We start from the raw sequence: 19,856 nt of genomic DNA, 5'->3' as shown, positions 1-19,856 counted from the left end.
TTTCATTCGTGAAGAGAGGGGTTGATAAATCTATTGAGGGCCGTTACTAATGCTGGCGATGATGGCATTCGTGGAGCTGCTCTTTAATTTCCTTATCTAGGCATTCAAATTCCCCTCTGACCGCCATGACTGGGCCAAGGCGACATGTGAGAAGTCGTAGTTTCTTCCCTGTTTTCGATACATTCCAGGCCGTACCTTTCCAGCGCTGGAGCGATGGAGATCTCGATCGCGCGAAGTGAGCCAATTGGTCCCTCTGACGCGCGGGAGACATATGCAACCGCCAGTTCACTGAGTTACACCAACCTTCTGCTTCTGGCTCGTCTGCAGGATTGAACTGCATCACCCCGCGCATGACAATATCAAGCTCGGCCTCTCAATCCAAAGAAGGCGCCAACACGATGAGACTGAATCGGAGATCTCCACCACCAGCTTCTGCCTCACGCTTGAGGAAGCTCCGCACTCCGAGTTCAAGTGCCTTCTCGCCCAGCACATCCTCATCTGCGGGGAGTGGACCGCGGTTCAATGGCCCCTTGCGGCGACCATCCAGTTCCCAGAGGTTATTCTCCTTCGACTTGACAAAGCAGACGAAGTGCAAATCAACATTGTCCTCCGCAGCCGGCGCCGACGTATCGCCACCCGCCGCAGCATCCTGATGCGCCGACTCCAGCGCCTCGGAATCATACAACCAGTCCGCACGCTCATTCGGCTTCAAGGGAACTACGTCACGCAGCAACTCCGCAAGACTTGAGTCAGGTTCTGCAGTACGACATCAGCATCCTGACACACTGAAACAAGGACCTACAACAGGTAGACAAACCGATGTGCGCGCGTGCCTCCCCATTCGAGACACCGTGGAGCAGCCCGATGAGGCCGCAAGCATTGGAGATGGTCTGCTTGTACCAGATGACCTCCTCGTCCGGCCCACTCCCCGCGTACTGCTGTTTCTCCTGGTCCTCCTGCACGCGGAACTTCTCGTATGTCTCGGAGACGGGGAAGATGAGGAGCAGGGCGTGCGCGGGGCGCGGCACAAAGGCGAGCAGCTCCGGCTCGTCGATGCTGAAAACATCGTGGAAGGTAAGGTTCTGGGAGAGTCCGAGCTTGTGCACGAGCGATGACATAACTTCGGGGTTGTTCTCTGTGTGGAGGTGTTAGTATACGGCTTGTGACTTGGGAATCATGAATTGTACCTAATGGCACGAACTTTTTGGCCGTAGCCGGTGCGTCTGGGGAGTTTTCGGCTGCCATGTTCGAAATACTGGTCGATGGTGCTGTTGGGGAGTTGTTTGATGTATAATTTAAGTAGAGGCGGCAAGCAACCTTATAAATGGCTGCGCGGTAGGCCCTGTTGACGTGACGCGGGCACGCGGGGTAGCTTGAGCTGCAGGCAGCAAACGCTTAATTGTGGCACTCCGGCTTCCCCTGCCGACAAACAGCCCCGCGATTTGTAGGCCTTACCTCAATCCACCAAAGGCGAGGGCTTTCTCTCGATGAGATGTTTGGGCATGGGCATATTGTTAGGGCATATTATGAAGTAGATAACTTAGTTTAACACCATTGAATTTGAGAAGTTTGGAGCTGGTACATTGTTGTTGCATTTGCCTTGAATTCTTTTCTTGATATATCTAATTTCTTTATCTGGTGTTTGATTGCATATCACACCAGAGCTCTATCGCACAACAGCGTTCTTGAGCGTGCTGACGAGACAAGGACCGCTGGCAGTCTTGAGCTTAGCAATGCCAGTCTTCTTGTCCGCTCCCTCGCCTGACAGTTGAGGAACATCCTCGACATTGAACGCGACCTCCAAGGCATCGGTGGTCGTGAAACCAGGCTGGATGGTCTCCCAGATCTTCTTCTTGGGGTTGAGCACTGCCTCGGGCTCGCCCTCCCATCCCTCGAAGTAGACCCTGTCTCCGGCCTTTGCGCCCTCGGGCAGGTTGACGAGCTCGACGGGGCCCTTGTGGCTATCCTCGCCCTCCTGGACCCTGGGCGACGCGGCAAGGACCATGGCGCATGACTTGATGCCGCGCATGGTGACGGGCTTCAGGTTGCACACGGCGACGATCTTCCTGTTCTGCATCTCCTCGAGGGGAATGAGTCCGTTGAGGCCGGAGCACACGGTGCGGACGATCTGTCCCTCGTACTCGGAGGTGTTGTCGGTTCCTGGCGCGTCGCCCATGGCGATGGTGCTGACGTAGAGGGAATCGGCATTGGGGTGGCGCTCCGCCTTGAGGATGTGTCCGACTCGGAGGTCAATGAGGGCGGGAGACAATGGCTTCTCAACTCTAGTGGGAGTATTAGCTTTCTATTATTGTGAGCCATGGCACGAGATCAAGACTTACGGAGCGGGCTTCTGAGGCTTGGGCTGCTTCTCCTTCTTTTCCTTCTTCTTGGTGGGAGCACCCTCGGGAGGTCCAGCCTTTCCAGTCACAGTCGAGGCAATGGCCTGTCCTGCAGCCTGAACCTTATCCTTGACCTTCTCCTTCTTGCTCTTCTTGCCCTCTGCACCCTGCTCTCCAGTGGCAGTGGTAGCTGTAGCACCAGACGCGGAAGCACCAGCGGCGGCGGCGGCAGCAGCAGCTTCCTTCTCCTTCTTCTTGCGCTCCTTCTCGGCCTTGGCGTCGATGGGCTTGATCTTGAAGATGACGTTGTTGGCGTCAATGTCGACCTTGCTGTCCAACTTCAATCCGAAGACTGGCGAGTTCTGGACGAAGTCCACGTGCCTGACGATGTGATGGTATCCCTGCTCGCCTGTCCTCTCCTCGGCGGTCCATTTCGACACAATCGGTGCGAGCTTCTGGTACACTGCGATATCAGCAACGGAGGGCTTTGCGCCCAGAAGGGTGGTTCGGCTGGAGAGGTGGGTGTTGAGGGAGGAGAGACGCTCAGATGCTTTGGCGGCGTCCTCGGTCTGTGGATTGTGTCAGCATTTGATTGATTTAGTTCTTTATCTTTTATAACACGAACCGTGGAAGCAAGGTGGGCGGAAGTGATCACCCATTGACTGATCTCCGTCTTCTCGGCGTCAGTGTAAATAGCGGTAGGGAAGAGAGTCTGGGAGGCCTTGACGGGGTCGGTCTCAGCAGCCACGTCGTTAGGGGCGTGAGATTTGAGGAAAGCCGTCAAGGTTTCGTCGATGGTAGCAGAGCTCGCCATTTTGGGGAATAGAGGTTGAAAGAAGTTGATCAACAATGGTCGAAGCGGGGTGAAGAAATCCGGGTTGAAGGTATAAGAAAGGGATGCAGCCGAACGAAGGGGCACCTGTACTGCAGCCGGCGATCGCAAAGGTATTGACAGCCTGGGTGTGTGAAATTGAGATTGAAGACGTATAGTGCGGAGGCAGCGCAGGGTGGTGGTGGAATTGAGGGTATGCATCTGAAATAATGACTAACGTGACTCCATTGGTCTCAAAATTCAGCAGCGGGGCAGCCTCCAGTTGGCAGTGAGAGAAGCCCGCCCGCCCGCACAGGCCAACAGCAGATCATCCAGAATTAGGTACGAATTTACTTGTCCACATACAGGAATTTATTAGACTTTGAGAAACTCTCGAATGGTATTCATACAACAGGGTGTCCAAGACTTTCAATGGAAATATAAGTGCAAGTCCGGGTATAAGTGTAAATATTCTATTAGTCATATCTCTCGTTTCGTGGTATATTAATGTAGTAGTATGATGATGATATATGTGCGTGTTCGCAAGCAATGCACCAAGGATTTTTCCAATTCCATCCTTTATTTCAGTCCAATGCGCATGTCAAAACTTTTGTAGGCCACGCTTGCCGTTCATACACCTCCAAGACTCTATTTCTTGAGGGCATCGAGGAACTCCTGGGGAGGCTGCTGGGCATAACCCTCAGGGTTGTTCTTGGTCCACTTCCACAGGTCGACGCAGGCGTCCTCGAGCGTGAGCTCAGTCTTCCAGTTCAATTCCTTGTTCGCCAGAGTGGGGTTGGCGGTAAGATCGAGCACGTCACCCTGGCGACGGGGAGCGACCTCGTAGGCAAGATCACGGCCGACGGCAGTGCTGAAAGCCTTGATCATCTCAAAGACGGTGGAGCCCCTGCCGCTGCCAAGGTTCCATGCCTTCACACCAGGGTGCTTCTCGCGGAGGTAGTTGAGAGCGACGAGATGGCCCTTGGCAAGGTCGAGCACGTGAATGTAGTCACGGATGGCAGTACCATCCTTGGAAGCGTAGTCTTGGGACAAGTTAGAACGGGTTCAACAAAACCTAATGGAGGGTGCGCTCAAAGACTTACCATCTCCGAATACGAGCAACTTCTCGCGCTTTCCGGTCGCAACCTGAGCGAGGAGGGGAAGAAGGTTGTAGGGGACACCCAATGGGTTCTCGCCCATGATACCGCTGGGGTGAGCACCGCAGGGGTTGAAGTATCTGAGCAAAGCACCGTTCCACTGCTCACCAGACTCGCCGTTCTTCTTGGCCTTCATACGCTGAGCTTCGATGTGGTCGGTGATGACGGACTCAACGGTCGACTTGGTGCGACCGTAGGTGTTGGTGGGACCGATAGGGCAATGCTCGGGGATGGGGATCATGTTAGGGAAACGGGTGGCATCACCGTAGACGGTGGCAGAGGAAGAGAAGACAATGTTGGTGACATTGTGCTTGGTCATGGAGCTGAGCAGGGCAACGCTGCCGTAGACGTTGACGCGGTAGTACTCGAGAGGAATCTCAGCGGACTCTCCGACGGCCTAGGAGCGGTGTCAGTGGGCGGGGGATCCAAGTTAACGAGTCGAGTGGATTGTAGACATACCTTCAAGGCGGCGAAGTGGATGACATTGTCAATGTCGGGGTGCTCCTGGAAGACCTTGTCCAAAGCAGCCTCATCGGTGATGTCGACGTTGTAGAAGGCGGGGCGCTTGCCGCTGATGAGCTCAATGCGGTTGAGGACCTCGACGTCAGAGTTGTAGAGGTTGTCGACGATGACGACCTTGTAGTCGGCCTCGAGAAGGGCGAGGACGGTGAAGGAGCCAATGTAGCCGGTTCCTCTGTTTGTGAATGATTTGTTTAGCTTATGCCCCTCATTAAGGACAACAAGGGTGGGGAGGGGGAAAGGGTAGGTAGGTACTCACCCAGCAACGAGAACAGATCCGACAACCATTGTGAATAGAGAAGTGGGGGTAGATGGATGGAGATGTTAAGTTTTGATTGAGGTGGATGGAATGTAGAAGGAAGAACAGAAAGGAAGTAAGAATTGGACGGAGGTGAGGAAGCTATTATAGCTACAGGACAAACAGTAGAGTAGTAGAGTAGTAGAGTAGTAGTAGAGTACCTAGAGCAATAATACTAATCCCAATAATCTCAATCCCAGAATCTTTCGTTTTCTCACTCACCAGCCCAGTAGCATCGATAGTGGGAGTGGAGCTGAAATAGCGGACGCGTTCCCCAAAACGGATAAGCGAGGAGGCTCCTTCCCTGAATGGCGCACATCCATCTCATCCCACCCTCAACTCTTTTTCCTCTCCCTCTCTCATCTCATCCCAATACATTCACTGTCCCCTTCTTTTCTCTCTCTTCCCTTTTCGTTAAATCCTCTTTATCGCCAATTCCAGCCTCAATTGCACTATCAGCTTTCTCATCAGTCCCAATTCGTACCAGTGATGGCCCTTTCCATCCTTGTCAAGCCACCTATAGACATCTAGACGTCCCAAACCATCGCTCCAGTCCCTTCCATTCAGCGGCGCCATTGTCCCCACGTACACGCACTTTTCTTATGCCACTATCCTCCCACTACCCGCTTCCAGACCGCGTATTCTATTTTAGACACTCTTACACTCTTCAGCTTTCCAATATCAATACAGCCACATCCTCTCATGGACATGGTCTTCTCGGCCTTACCTCTTTCTTTTTCTCGCAATCCACTACTAATGGCTTCCGAGGCGATTGACGGACAGCGCATCGCGGATACTCGCCACTCGCCTAACATTACTTCTAGATGCGCCCAGTGAATGATCCCCGGGCACGACATCCTCGCCCTCGTTCAGGTACCAGGTACCAGGTACTTATAGCGGTACATCCCACCTACCCTGTGCTTACCTTACTTCCACGCCCACCCTACGGTACAGCCGTACAAGTAGGTGGCATACCACAGTATACATAGCGCACGCCTGCTATCTAGGTACGGTCTACCTATGTGTATCTACACACCAGGTGCATCCAGTAGCGGTGGGCCTGGCAACCTGGACTCCATCAGCTCGACGTCCGGCACTTGATGGCCGCCGTGTTCATTGGTACGGCGAACCAAGGCCAGACCCTGACTCGATGACCATAACTTTCTTACCATTCCCCTTTTTTCCCTACTGATCTGGTGTTGTGTTATGCTATTCTGTCATCGCCATCGTCTTGCTATGATTTTCTGCCGTGCATCGCGAATCAAAGCCAAGCTTCAAGTCATTTGATTGTTCTTCTGCGATAAACAAACAAACCATCAATCGATTCCGATTCCATTGTTCTTATTATCATCGTCCATGGTCGAGGGGTTGGTTCTGCCAGTGTTCACCGCCTATTCGCTAAGATGCCTGTCTTTGTGAGGAGAACGAGCGAGACGCGCGATGATGATTGACGTGTCGCAAAGAAATGCGCAGGGCCAGGACAAGGCAGGGCAAGCACAAGCCACAAGCCTTCTCCTTCTCCGTCTCTCTACTCGTACTCTCTCTTTCTCTCGTCTTTCCTGCCGGAACGCGCATCAAGTCTTCTCCCGATCATCATCAACCTCCATCCCTACGTCCTACCAACTACTCACTAACTACCTCCCTACACACCGTACGACCACCCAGCTCTACCCTGCATCATCTCATCGGCCATCTCCACGTTCTCATACCGCCACATCCTAGTCTGGGGAAAATGCATCGTCCATCCATCTACTCATCCTCCCAAGTCTCGCTATCATACTAAACTTCGAGTCACGTTTTCTTTCTGGACCTAACGCGTCGACCTCTCCCAGTACACGTGTTTTGCCCTACGGCAAATCCCATCTACCAACGTCAACCGCCATATCCTTGACCAACCGCCAAAAACAACGTATTTGTTTACGCATCCTTACTGGAACCTGGAGTTCCTTTACAGTGTCGGTGACGTGACGTCTTGAAGACCGTTCGCCCATCATAATTCGTAAGTGCAAGGCATTTTTCTTGACCCCGTCCCTCTACATCGTGAAGGGTAACTCCAAATGTTCGCCTTGGTTTCAGATTACATTGATATATTGTAATCTTGAAGTTCAACTCTACTCTTTCTATTGACTTGTACATTGTGTCTCCACAGTTTATCAGATGTTCCATTGTGGTCCTTATTCTGCCCGTCCACTTTGGGACTCGCCTTCACTTGCTATCACCCCGACCCCCCGGTTGTTATTGTTGCGAAGTGATTATTGCCACTCGCAAATGTCAACAACTATATGCACCGTAGACAGCAAAGTTTTCACTGTCCTTCTATTCCTCTATCGTTCTTCCCACAACTTCACTCTTCCATCTACCTCTTCTCTTTCAGTCCCTCCACACCACTACTTTCTATACTCGATTATGCTCACGCAACACTCAGATTAATTGGTCTTCAACATAGGCCACTGTTCATCCATCAACATCCCCATCATCATCTCTTCACCAGGTTGAGTTCGACATGGCCCAGTCTGTATCCGGCCAGAATGGCCTCGCTCCCACGCCAGCTCGTCGCTCAACGCGTCTTGCCTCGGTCGCACGTTCGGTTGCCTCCGTGGACCAGTCTGTTGCTGCTTCCACTACTCCAGGTCGTGCCAGTGTACGACGCAAGGGTCCGCTCCCTAAGCTCAAGGCAAACCAATCAAGCGCATACGGTGCGTCCGGTCGCCTTGGTGCCGCCGAGGCTTTGACCATCAATCAAACTGGATTTGTACAGGCATTTGATGCTCAGCGCCAAACGGCCGTCGCACGTGATGACGATGATGACGATGACGACCAATCCTCTATTGGAGGTCAATCTGCTACCAAGACTTCAATTATCGAGACCTTCGAGCGCGATTCTCCAGCCGCTCCCAGTCCGTCACCTTCTATATCCGCAGTTCACTCTACCACTGGTCACAATCTAGCTCGTCGCAATCAAGTCTCATCTTTTGCCAGCACAAGCCGCTATGCAGCTGCCCCCTCGCAAGCTTCTCACGTAGATGAAGGCTCCCCGACGCCGTCTGAGATCGACAGGTCCAAGTCGTACCTCCACGAAGAGGTTATGCTTCCCACCGGTACTACCGCAAACGGCTCCCTTCGATCTTCTATTCATTACAGGGCCCCTTGGGTCGACCGGGACGTCACTCATACCACTGGCTTCCGCCGTGATGCTGATATCACACGTCCTTCACATGGTCTTGGGCTCAATGCACCTCCTATCCGCCGCGGTGCAAACCTGGACAGTCCTCGCCAGCCTCCACAGGCGTCCCGGGCAACCCAACCGGAACGCGACGATGAACCCGACAACAAGCCGCAGAGTACCTACAATACCCTTGTCAAGCCCCGTCTCTGGGATGCTTTGCTGATCGCTGCAATTCTCGCTGGTTCAGTCCTGCTTTCTCAGGTTATGAAACATTCATCTTCTTCCAGCCCACAATTCCTAGATGCCTTTGGCTCCCGCATCGCATACACTTGGAACAGTGTCATCCATTGGATCGAGCCACCGGCACCCGAATCAAACGACCTCGACATCGGCGACGGAATATACAACGCCTCGGAGGACGAAGACATTGTCCTTGATCCGGCCTCTCTGGGAAAAGTGTCCGATATTGACCGCTTCATCAAGTTGGAACGTTCAGTTCAAGGCCTGTCGAGTTCAGTCAAAGGCCTGTCGAGCAAGTTGAGGACTTTCCTTCCACCTACCATCATTGTAACCCGCGACCGTCAAGGCTATCTCGAAATTCCTGACGAGTTCTGGAGAGCCATTGTCACCAAACTTCAGACCAAAGGTCTGGATAGCCCCACGCCCAAGGTGGATGCTGCCTGGGACGAGTTCGAGGAGAAGAATCGGAGGATCATCAACTATCTCTTAAAGAATCCTATGGACAGATGGACAGCACTTGGTCGTGAGGAGTTTCTTGATCTGATGGCGAAGAAGTACGCCGATCAGGCGGAGCACGTCGAAAAGCGTATGGATATGGCATTTGCTGCCATCAAGGCACTCGACAAAAAAATCAATTCCCCTCAAGATGTTGGGCGACAGCGTGCCGACGTTGAAGAGAACCGTCATCTAAGCCTCGCTCTCGCAGCCATTGCGGAGATAGACTTCCGCAAGATCAATTTCTTTTCGATTGGAAATGGCGCTCGCATCAACCAAAGAGAGACGTCCCCGTCATATACTCCGTCTAGCGACATAACCATCGCCTCCAAGCTCGCCAGGATCGTACTCCCCTCTTCTCACCGTCCACCCCCCGTCACCGCCCTGCAGCCATGGTACGAGCCTGGCGACTGCTGGTGCGCCGCACCAGCCGAAGGCAGCTTGGGCCTAGCCCAGCTGTCCGTCTCTCTCGGCAAAAAGATGCTGCCGCGCCAGGTAACCATTGAACATCTACCAAAACAAGCCTCAGTCGACATAAAGTCGGCGCCAAAGGCGGTAGAGCTCTGGGTACCCGTGACCGTGGATCAGGTTGAAGGAGCCCCCAACTGCGAAGCCGGACCAGACGGCTACGTGTGTCTGGGGTCCTTCACCTACGACATCCACGGGCCCGTCCACGTACAGACCGTCAACCTCGACGCCGAAGTCACCGTCCCCGTCGACAAAGCCCTGGTCCGCGTGAAAAGCAACTGGGGCGCCGAACACACCTGTATATACCGCGTGCGCCTCCACGGTGACCTCGTCGACGGCAACGACGATGTGGAATAAATAGAACCTGCCGCCCACACTCAACCCCACCGAGGGCAAGCAAGCACTTGCCCAACGATTATATGTATATTATAGATACCCCCTCCAAAACGGCCCCAATACCCCCCTTTTTATGCTTTGTTTTTTGTTTTTTTGGGTTCTTTGAGGGTGCCTTCACCCCTATGAGATTCCCTTGCATTCTGTTTTCTGGGATAATGCCCTGGGGCTTCTTTTTTCTTCTCTTTTCTTAGTATCTTTATGACAAGAGAAAGAGACACCAATCAAAGATTTTGAATATGTAAATTTTGCTCTACTTTTTTGAACTGAAAACCATCTAACTATGTGATCAACTAACTAACTAATCCCTTTTCCCAACACTCTCCCCCTTTCTCCCCGCATCCACCAACTCCCCCGCCAACCTCTCCAGATAAAACCGCTTCACATCCGCGGGAACATCCCTAAACGCCCTAACAATCCTCTCGACATCTCTCCTCCCCGTCTCGTAAGCCTGCAAGTCTCGGTTCCCGTACACGTCCCGCCCTGCCGCGTACCCCTTGTCGAGGTTCCGCCAGAATACGTTGACGGCGACGGAGTGCGAGGACCCGGGCGTCGCGGTGTGGGACCACATGGGCGGGATGAACAGGACGTCTCCTGGGGAGAGGTTCGCGATGTGTGGGTTCGTGAGGGCGGGGGAAGGGGGGGTGGAGAGGGTGGAGGAGGAGGCGCCGGGGGGGAAGGAGAGGTGTGGGACCGCGGAGGGGGGGTACAGAGTTAGGGTTTTGGGGCCGACGATTTGGCAGAGGATGTTGGCGAGGACGTCGTAGTGGAGCCAGAGGGAGACGGGGCCCGAGATGCGGAGGGGGGTGGAGTGGATTCGGGAGGGGGGGATGGTGGGAGTCAGGAGGGAGGGGAGGGTGAAGTCGGGGGAGATGGTGGGGAAGTCGGTGGATAGGAGGGTGGGGAGCTTGGTTGGGGAGGTGGAGGACGCGGAGCGGAGGTAGGTTTTTGAGGGGGGAGTGGTGGTGAGGGAGTCGATGAAGGTGCCGAAGGGGGTTTTGGTGTATTGGAAGTTTTTGGTCTGGAAGGTCATGTGGGATGAGGTGGTTTCGTGGATCACGACTTCGCGGTCGGGTCCGATTTTGTCTTTGAGGTAGTCGAGCGTCCAGAGGGAGGTGCAAGGGCCGAGATCGAGGCCGGTTATGATGGCTGGACGGGAGGCTTTGACGATTTCGGAGAAGTCTTCGGCGGTTTGGATTGTGATCTTCTCGAGCTTCACGGCGTGACGGCTATCTTTTCCCTCGTTGTCGGTCCGCTCGAAGTTGCTTCGTTTGCCTTTTTGTTTTCCCTTGCTCTTGCTTTTGCCCTTGTCCTGGCTCTGGTTGATACTTCTTCCCTTGTCCTTGACCTTGACCTTGTCGTCTGCAGATGTAGTCGTGGGAGGGTTAGATGTATGCCGCGGCCGGGTGGCTGCATGTTCAATGCTAGACAACGACCAGTCTCGTGGTGTTGGGTTATCATGTCGAGTGATGGTGAGATATCCCTGGTTCCAGAAACTGCCCATAGAGAAGCACACAGCGCCGCCTCCTGCAACCACAATCTCTTCGGGGCCGGCGGCAGCAACGCCGCAACCAACGGTCAGGAACATGGCATCTTCTGGCAGCTGAAAATATGCAGGATCCACGTTAATCACCTCGCCGACTGTGATGATCTGTAACTCTTCACCGAAGCCAAGGATCTCTTTCCTGCAAATGCCCCCAATAACCAACAGTGACTGTCCGAATGGGACGAGGGAGGCACCGAACCGTCCATGCGATGCGGATGCAGTGTTTGAACGCACGTCGCGGGTACGATCGACCCACTGTAGTTGCCGTTGTTTCGAGGCTGCTGACAGGTGGAATTCCCAAATTTCATCACTGACTGTGCCGTCGGAGTGCATGCCCCCAATCATGAGGCCCCAACCAGACCCCGTTGACGAAATTGCGGCACCAAAGCGAGCTGAAGGTCGCGGACCTACAACGTCAATATCTGTCCATCCATCGTCGGACGTCCATAGCTTGTAGTCTTCTAGAACGGTTCCGTCACTTGCTTTGCCGCCAACAACTATGACTCCTTCCACCTCAGAATCACCATATGGCACAGTCACGTTTGCGGCACAGTGTCTGAAACGAGCCGGAGAGAGATCTTGCACTTGTTGCAAGTCCCCATTGGTTTTGATAAGCCATGTGTCCGCAAGTGCTTGAGAAGGCGACCGTCGGCCGCCGACCATCAATGCATCTGTCCCGTTGATGTTGGTGATAGTGTGACCTATACGTGCAGGCTGCATTGCTAGTGATTGCAGTTCGGGCTTCGAATTCTCCCGACGAAGCGTGTCAATGCTGGACAATCGACGCTGCGAGCCCTGGCCTCCGTGGAAGGCAACGGCCTGATCCCCTGCACGAAATGCGGCAGCGAATCGTCGAAGTGTCAACGCTGCTTCTGCAGGTGGTGTGTGATATCCTAGCACAATAGACGCGCTCTTGTGGTCCTTCACTCTCGGCAGCTCTGCAGGAGGGGTTTGTTCACCGGTGTTGGTGGGGGTGGTCGAGGCCACTATCAAAAAGTAGTGGCCGGCAAAAAGCGCAAACTCCTCCCACTCATCAAATGGTTCGATAGAATCCAAATTGCGCCGAAGGTTGGATGGAGTGAACACCTCGTCGGACCATAGATCCCATAGGTTACGTGCATTGACTGTTCTCCAGCCTGCATTGCTGAACCGTGAGGCCTGTTGGTCCAAGGACGGATAATCATTGACTGCATATATTGAGGTTTTCAATTTGTTGAAATGATCCAACATAGTTTTCGCAAAGGGGTGGGCTGGACCCTGCGGAAGGAACTGCTCCAGCAGGCAGAATTGAGCTTCTCGGGATTAGCAGAAGCAAAGCAAGAACATCACAGAGAACACTTCGCTTACCGTTGTCAAATGTCCCAGCCCACCTGATCAATTCATTGGAATCAACAAGAGGCATGTAGGTTATCGACACTTCTGCAACAAAGAGGATATGCGAGTCGGAACTCATCTCCGCTTTCAATATATTCTCCAGGGTCTTCAAGTCTCTGAGGTCACAGGCAACAGCCATATAGTGATCACTTCTAAGGAGGACCTGCTTGGAAGATGGGCGAACATTCTGCTTGAATATCATATCGCGGACTAGGCCGTTGGCCAATATTCGGTCCCGCTTCCTTTCCATGAGTTGGGGGTAGTCCACGTCTACAAAAGTAGCATTCTTGCAAATAGCCTTATGTCTGTGCCAGAATTGAAATGGTAAAGGGTCGCTGTTTAAATCAGCAGGAAGCCCGGGTACAGCCATGTGCAAGAGACATGGCGGTTGGATGTGTGCTTCTATCACCGAGAGGTGGGGCACTCTTACTCACTATCCACAGCCCAGATTGACGATTAGCTTAGGTTTGTCGTCATTCTGTTTAAGAAATTGACACACAGCTTGCTCAATAGCGTGCATTCGAAGCCAGTAGCCTCGATTGATGAGAGGGTTCCTCCGACTATGCTTCGGCACAAATGGTTCATAGAAATCTGGTTCATTTGCAAAGTATAGTTTAGATACACTGCGTTTGGACACAATACTGCTATCATTTGTCTTGAGCGGGCTGTTAGTAATTATGGTCGTTAAGATGGGCGTTTGTGGGACTTGCATTCATGATATCGTCGTCTCTTTTCGCCTTTACTGAACGCAGTCTGCCCTTTCCTTTCCCGGAGGACGAAGGTTCAGGTCGAGGCTTACTAGCATCAGTCTCCATAGTGTACTGGGAGTGGCTTTTCGTAAAATGGTTCCTGTTTGGTCGTATTCAAGAATATGCCTGCAGCATCGACGAAGACGAATATGGACTTTTGATTTTCGCGATATACACTAATTCGTTGGGTGTACCCACCAGCCACATTTTGCACCGCCGCAGTTTCCGGCCAACCGCGGGGACGTCATGCAGGAGCCAATTGGCGCTCCAATCCTCACCCGTCCATCACACTTTCGCTCTTCCAGGCGGAAGCTCCATCCACGATCTTTTGCGCGACCTTTGCTCGTCTTCCCGCCTGGTACCGTCGAGGTCGCGCATCGTCACTCTTCATATATGCTTTCTACCACTCGTTGCTCCACCGACACAGCTCTCGCGACGATTCATTAACGACAACTCGTAATTCACTTCCCCGCGAACGTGCGGTCCAAGCTCCCGGAGCTCCGTCTTATTTAACCACCACCGCGACACATATACCTGCATACTCGCGCGGAGTCTGGTACAGGCCTCTACCAGTCGGCATGGCGACCATGAACTTCGTCACGTTCAACCAGGACCACAGCCATCTTGGTGTCGGTAAGATGAGATTGCTGGCTCCATGACCTCCTACTGATATGAGCACCGTCAGGCACCACCAAGGGCTACCGCATTTACACAACCGATCCTTTTAACAAGCAATCTGAGTCGCGAGAGGGAGATGTCTCCAGCCTTGAGATGCTCTTCTCGACCTCTCTGGTTGCGCTGACTCTGTCACCACGAGTCCTGCGGATACAAAACACGAAGGTTGGTTCGTCCACCAGAACATTGACGAACTGTAGTATTGATACAGCCCTTGCAGAGACATTCCACCATATGCGAAATGACGTTTCGAACGGCTATATTAGCCATGCGCCTGAACCGAAAGCGACTGGTGGTGGTACTAGAATCGGAGATATACATATATGATATAAGCAACATGGCAATGTTGAAGAACGAGAAGACGTCGCCGAATACCAACGGTAGGAGCGAAGAATCCATGCATACTTGGTTGCTAATGTAGACCTAGCTATTTGCGCATTGTCTGCCTCGTCAGAAAACAACTACCTCGTATATCCACTACCGTCAAAGGCTGCACCAGCATCTTTCCAGCCACCCTCCCACGCTCCACCGAAGAATGATAGCGTGACTCCATCAAGCGGCGAAGTTCTCATCTACGACGCTACGAAATTGGAGGCAGTAAATGTCATCGAAGCCCATAATTCTCCATTATCATGTATCGCATTGAACAATGAAGGAACTCTTTTGGCGACAGCGTCCGAAAAGGGTACAATCATCCGCGTCTTTTCCGTTCCAGATGGCCAGAAACTGTACCAATTCCGCCGTGGTTCCATTCCGGCCAGGATATATAGCATGTCCTTCAACTCTACGTCGACCTTACTATGTGTTTCATCAGCCACGGAGACTGTCCACATATTTCGTCTGGCTGCACCAAACGCCAGCCGGAGCAACAGCGCCTCGGGACCAAGCGGAAGGCCTCCCTCTGCATCTCGAGAACGGAGCGGCAGTCGAAGTAGTCAGGAGCCCCCTTCCGAGTATGATTACGAAGACAGCACAGCCGATATCTCGGCTTCAGAACGCAAGCCAATCAATCCCACATTCGCAAGCATGATTCGCCGGACATCGCAAAATGTTGGAAAGTCATTCGCCGCGACTGTCGGGGGGTATCTACCTAGCGCTGTTGCCGAGATCTGGGAACCAGCACGAGATTTCGCTTGGGTGAAAATCCCCAAGTCGCAGAACAGTATGTCGTCTGGGCCGATCAGGACGGTCGTTGCGATGAACAACAACGGGCCGCAAGCAATGGTAGTCACGAGCGAAGGAAACTATTATCTCTTCAACATCGACTTGGAGAAAGGGGGCGAAGGGACCCTGTTCAAGCAGTATTCGTACGTTCATACCTACCCTTTTGTCTGACATCACTAACATCATCAGACTCCTCGAACCGAATGAGCTCACTAGTGGCTCAGCAGCTGATCTTACAGAGTGATGTTGCATTCATCTGAAGGATATTGCGTTTTGTTTCCTGTACATCTGCATTGCAAGCTCGGCGTTGGTTCTCACACAGCATCAGTTTATCTCCAGATCATTTTTCTGAGTGACGATATCTTACGAACAGGTAGCAATCTGAACAGTAGTCTCTTCAGTCTCATCTAGCAATGCTCCCTTCTCAATCCTACCATAGACATACCTTTATTAGGTTCATTATAATACAAATTCATAATTACAGAAGCTGGAGAACTTAGATTGGTTATGCTAATTCGTAGACCATTGACCATGTTGTGCACGGATCTGTCCGATCTGATCTCTGATTGGACAGAAGCTACCCCGCGGGTACTCAATGACGATACAACAGCTCCAAAATGTTGCCTAAACGCGCGCTCATACATTCATCACACTCGTAACCACAATCAAAACAATCACGCACGCACGCACGCATATCTCCCACAAATATAACGACTACTTTCCACTATCGTAAATTCATTCAGCATGCCTCCGGCGAACACTACAGGCAACCCGCTCAGCGCGGGCTCCCTCTCCCTCTTCATGGCAGCTAGTCTGCCTAAAACGCCATCTCCGCAACTCAAGAACGCAACAGAAGCCATAGCACTAGCGGTACACGCTGGGATGATTGGAGTAGGCTTTAGGTTAATAGGTCTTGGCGATGATGATCGGATAGGTAAGTTCTCCATCTGTATGCCATCGATTTGGAGCTATGCGCTGATGGTCCGATTACAGAAGCAAATGCAGACGCGCAAAACCCAGAACCTCTCCCCACAGAATGGAACGCTTCGTCGACGTATGCGTTCCGATACGCACATTCTCAGTCGTCAATGGAATATCTTGTAAAGGTCAACCGCTTGGGCGGTAAAGCGGTTGTGCTTGGTCTTGCACTTGGAGACGATAAAACGACGACCTTTGAAGTCACCTCAAAAGACTACCTCTCAGAGTCATCAATACCAGTCTCAATAGCGGAGGATGCATCGAAGGAAGACGCGGCAAAGCAGTTACAGGACGTTTTCATATCAGCGGGTCGCCTCAATGACCTTGGCTCTCTCCTCAAGATCTCTATAATTCAAAAGCTTGCACCAGGACTTCAGAAAGAGGGCTACGAGGACAATTCGCAGACACAAGACAACCGCAGTCAACCAGGAAGAGGGGTGGGCGAACCCAGGCAACCACCGACAAATGAGCCAGAACCAGCGCGGCCATACCCCTTCGAAGACCCCCTACGAGCACCACCTCGACAAGGCCAACGGCCGCTGCCAGAACCCATTCCAGGCTTCGAAGATGAATACGAAATCAACAGACCGCCTCGGTATCCGCTCCACGACGGCGGCTTACGCGGTGGATACGGTCAGAGCGATCTATATCCACCCGGCCTTGGGCCCCACGATCCTCTCCGTCCGCACCTCGGCGGCGGTCTTCCGCGGCCTGGTGGGTTTGGAGGGGGCATGCATCCCACGTTCGACGACCCGTTGTTTGGTGGAGTAGGTGGTGGTGGTCCTGGAGGCTACGATCCCATGGCGCCGCCAGGAGCACGATTCGATCCTGTAGGGCCAGGCTCGGCGCCGCGAGACAATCGCGGTGGCAGGTTTCCTGGAGGAGGAGGGTTTGGAGGTGCCGGAGGCGGTGGACTCGGGGGTCCTCCGAACCCCTTTGGAGGGTTTGGTAGTGGAGATTTCATCTGAGATGATGGGTTCTTGACTGTTGGTCCATGTAGCTGAAGCACTACATGCGACCGATGCCGTTACGATTAGTATGATGAAAATGAACAAAAATTGATGAATGGTTCCAAAGAGTTCTATTGTTGTGTGATGTGTCATCAGTAGGGATTGAGAAGACCATAAACTACGTGAATTCCTTGCCGCGACCGCTTCAATATCCATCCTTCAATTGCCATATCTGATCTCCACGATTGATACGAATCAGACCGTTCAAGATCTCTTCCTACCGGGGTATGTATAGAACACCTCATCTTTTACTGAAAATTCGTAGCAATACAAACTCTGCAATTCAGGCAGATATTCTTCTATCTATAAGATGACTAGTAAACGTTCTGAAAATAAAGATAACATGAACTGAATAATATGTTAATATAATAAAAGTATGAACTACAATACAGTTTTCATAATTCACTTCAACATATAACAGATCTGCATAAGCATTATCTTTTACCTTGAGATTTCTTGCCTTTGTGAGAAAGGGTATATAGTTATCTGCACGGCTAACCAGTCACCAGCATGGAGGAGGCGGTCAGCAGCAACCGTAAAACTCAGTAAATCTATAACAGCCCTTGGCTCAGCATCTCCAACATACACTGTACCATTTCTCTGAAGGAAACATATGATGCAGCAAATCCTCCAATGCTCCCAATACGGCGGACCCAACATCGTCACCTCACAGCATGCATGCCTATGCATAACCATAAGCTCGGAAACCGCAAAATTAATCTACAACATTATATTAAACCATCTCACCCTACACCGCAGAAAATCAATAAAGCATCTCCATGCTACACAGTACATACACGACCCCAGCCAAGCACCACCATCCTAGGCGCGGGTACCGCGCTTACCTTCCACCCCAACTCAATCCACCAACACATACAAACCCACGGAAGTAAATCAAGGAAACCCAATACCAAATACATAAGCTGACGCATAAACGGTCAACTGACACATGCACCGTCCCTCCACGTTTTACATCATCCCACCTCCTTGCCCTCGTCCTGCACTGTCCCGAATAGGAAAACGCCGCGCTTAACGCACCTCTCTCCACCCCCCCTGCCCTCACGTTCCCCTCTCGCTCTCTCCCATGTATGTGGCTACGAAATCAGATTGTCGTACAACATATCCCATGGCAAAGGAAAAAAAAGAAGAGCCAGATACCAACGACCGCACACCCACCACACTACCGCTGACAACCCCTCTGGTCAAATCTCACTTACAAAGCGAGGACAAGAAGGACTCCGCCCCCAAAACAAACAATCTGGCTTGCATCGAGAGAAGAGCCACACGCCTTGAAACGACCCCGGCCTCGAAACATACCCTTGCCCGCCCCCGCCCCAAAAATAAGGTGGGCTGCTTCGATGCAGACCGTCACGTGGATGGGTGTGTCGTCATGATTTGCTTGTCTTTCCAAAATAAGGAAATGGTCTGCTTACGTAGTTGTTGTTCGCGGAAGAGGGAGATGCCGGGTGAGGATGTTTAAGCTTGATACGCTGCGATTACGATTGTGGTAATTGGAAAGTGGGGAGGTTCTATTTATTGGTTGGTGTGAGATGGGATAGCTATGATCACTATGTAGTAGGTACTTTTTATTATTGTAACTTTTGTTATTTTTGAGACATGTAGAAGAAGTAGGGAAGAAAGAAGGGAAGAAATAGATGAGACGTAACGATCGAGACACGATGAAACGAAACGAAAACAAGGCTGGACATCGGTAAGACATGGTGCTCTTTCACGTGAGATTGGTTGTAGTAGTATCCTTTTTGGTCTAGATAGTGTTCATACGAGGTACGTTCGAAAGGATTCTCGTCTAGAAATGGGATTGTCATTTGTGCTATGTGAGCCGGGAGAGGACGTATCCGAGACAAGTGGAACGTCCCTCACCAACGAACGTTTCCCTGGACAAACATTCCATAATAGAGATGGAGATAGGGAGGGATATATTTGGTTCACTTGGTGGACATAGTATTTTCCTACGAACGAAACAAATAAACAAACAAACCATATTGCGAACGCATAAACAGAGCATCTATCTAATCCATATCTAGTAATCCAATCGCGCGCACATCTCGGTGGTTGGTGTATACCTCCTGACCAATCAAGCCCCTCGCTCACTAGAAGTGCGCTGAGCATATCCTAAAACGCATGAATCGCAGTCAATCGAGTACCTACCCTACCTACCCTATTTACTAGCGTAACTACGCAAGATTCCCTAGCGGTCCGATAGAACACGATCGGATCAGTCGTGGGGTATTAGGGGGTTTCCCTGGCTGACGGGAGTGCGACCAAGTGCTTACCTGGCTTGGGGGGCCTTGAGGTAGGGAAATCGCACGTGTATCACGCAATTGAGCAGCAACCTTGAAGGTTCTAGATCTTTTTGAGATAGTAAATGGGAGTTGGGAAGAACGCAACAGATCTGATGTGGTGTTGGTGTTCGAGAACGAAGGGGTCTTCATGGGATGAAACAGGTATGTGTT

At 51.9% G+C, this 19,856-nt stretch overlaps 7 protein-coding genes across 7 annotated transcripts; 3 read left to right on the top strand and 4 right to left on the bottom strand.

Annotated features, from left to right (window-relative positions):
* Positions 1 to 373: 373 nt before the first annotated feature.
* On the bottom strand, positions 374 to 1,245 carry BU24DRAFT_340709 (cysteine proteinase; the record flags this gene model as incomplete). Its single annotated transcript, XM_033523241.1, has 3 exons — positions 374 to 756; positions 818 to 1,135; positions 1,188 to 1,245. The coding sequence occupies 3 exons, from the start codon at positions 1,243 to 1,245 to the stop codon at positions 374 to 376; spliced, it is 759 nt and encodes a 252-aa protein (XP_033388406.1).
* Positions 1,246 to 1,571: 326 nt separating this feature from the next.
* On the bottom strand, positions 1,572 to 3,494 carry BU24DRAFT_419656 (nucleic acid-binding protein). The gene is made up of 3 exons (XM_033527271.1): positions 2,965 to 3,494; positions 2,340 to 2,908; positions 1,572 to 2,282 (listed from the first exon to the last, which is right to left on the bottom strand). The coding sequence occupies exons 1-3, from the start codon at positions 3,151 to 3,153 to the stop codon at positions 1,667 to 1,669; spliced, it is 1,374 nt and encodes a 457-aa protein (XP_033388405.1). The 5' UTR covers positions 3,154 to 3,494; the 3' UTR covers positions 1,572 to 1,666.
* Positions 3,495 to 3,600: 106 nt separating this feature from the next.
* On the bottom strand, positions 3,601 to 5,322 carry BU24DRAFT_387299 (UDP-glucose 4-epimerase). The gene is made up of 4 exons (XM_033524963.1): positions 5,086 to 5,322; positions 4,767 to 5,001; positions 4,254 to 4,704; positions 3,601 to 4,193 (listed from the first exon to the last, which is right to left on the bottom strand). Exons 1-4 carry the CDS (start codon positions 5,112 to 5,114, stop codon positions 3,799 to 3,801), a joined length of 1,110 nt encoding a protein of 369 aa, XP_033388404.1. The 5' UTR covers positions 5,115 to 5,322; the 3' UTR covers positions 3,601 to 3,798.
* A 2,137-nt stretch (positions 5,323 to 7,459) lies between these two features.
* Positions 7,460 to 9,930, top strand: BU24DRAFT_133108 (uncharacterized protein). Its single transcript, XM_033521036.1, has one exon. The coding sequence runs from the start codon at positions 7,628 to 7,630 to the stop codon at positions 9,848 to 9,850; it is 2,223 nt and encodes a 740-aa protein (XP_033388403.1). The 5' UTR covers positions 7,460 to 7,627; the 3' UTR covers positions 9,851 to 9,930.
* A 257-nt stretch (positions 9,931 to 10,187) lies between these two features.
* BU24DRAFT_489902 (uncharacterized protein) lies at positions 10,188 to 13,674 on the bottom strand (the record flags this gene model as incomplete). The annotated part of the gene is made up of 3 exons (XM_033533670.1): positions 13,517 to 13,674; positions 12,780 to 13,461; positions 10,188 to 12,724 (listed from the first exon to the last, which is right to left on the bottom strand). Exons 2-3 carry the CDS (start codon positions 13,174 to 13,176, stop codon positions 10,188 to 10,190), a joined length of 2,934 nt encoding a protein of 977 aa, XP_033388402.1. The 5' UTR covers positions 13,177 to 13,461; positions 13,517 to 13,674.
* Positions 13,675 to 14,142: 468 nt separating this feature from the next.
* Positions 14,143 to 15,565, top strand: BU24DRAFT_342917 (WD40 repeat-like protein; the record flags this gene model as incomplete). The annotated part of the gene is made up of 4 exons (XM_033523335.1): positions 14,143 to 14,188; positions 14,241 to 14,395; positions 14,442 to 14,610; positions 14,658 to 15,565. The coding sequence occupies 4 exons, from the start codon at positions 14,143 to 14,145 to the stop codon at positions 15,563 to 15,565; spliced, it is 1,278 nt and encodes a 425-aa protein (XP_033388401.1).
* Positions 15,566 to 16,031: 466 nt separating this feature from the next.
* BU24DRAFT_448421 (uncharacterized protein) lies at positions 16,032 to 17,445 on the top strand. The gene is made up of 2 exons (XM_033530885.1): positions 16,032 to 16,328; positions 16,388 to 17,445. The coding sequence occupies exons 1-2, from the start codon at positions 16,139 to 16,141 to the stop codon at positions 17,338 to 17,340; spliced, it is 1,143 nt and encodes a 380-aa protein (XP_033388400.1). The 5' UTR covers positions 16,032 to 16,138; the 3' UTR covers positions 17,341 to 17,445.
* The last annotated feature ends 2,411 nt before the right edge of the window (positions 17,446 to 19,856 follow it).

Source organism: Aaosphaeria arxii (genome assembly GCF_010015735.1).
Source record: "Aaosphaeria arxii CBS 175.79 unplaced genomic scaffold BU24scaffold_2, whole genome shotgun sequence".
NCBI classification, from domain to species: domain Eukaryota; kingdom Fungi; phylum Ascomycota; class Dothideomycetes; order Pleosporales; genus Aaosphaeria; species Aaosphaeria arxii.
Note: the sequence above shows the minus strand (reverse complement) of the source record. Positions and strands in the feature narration are given on the sequence as shown.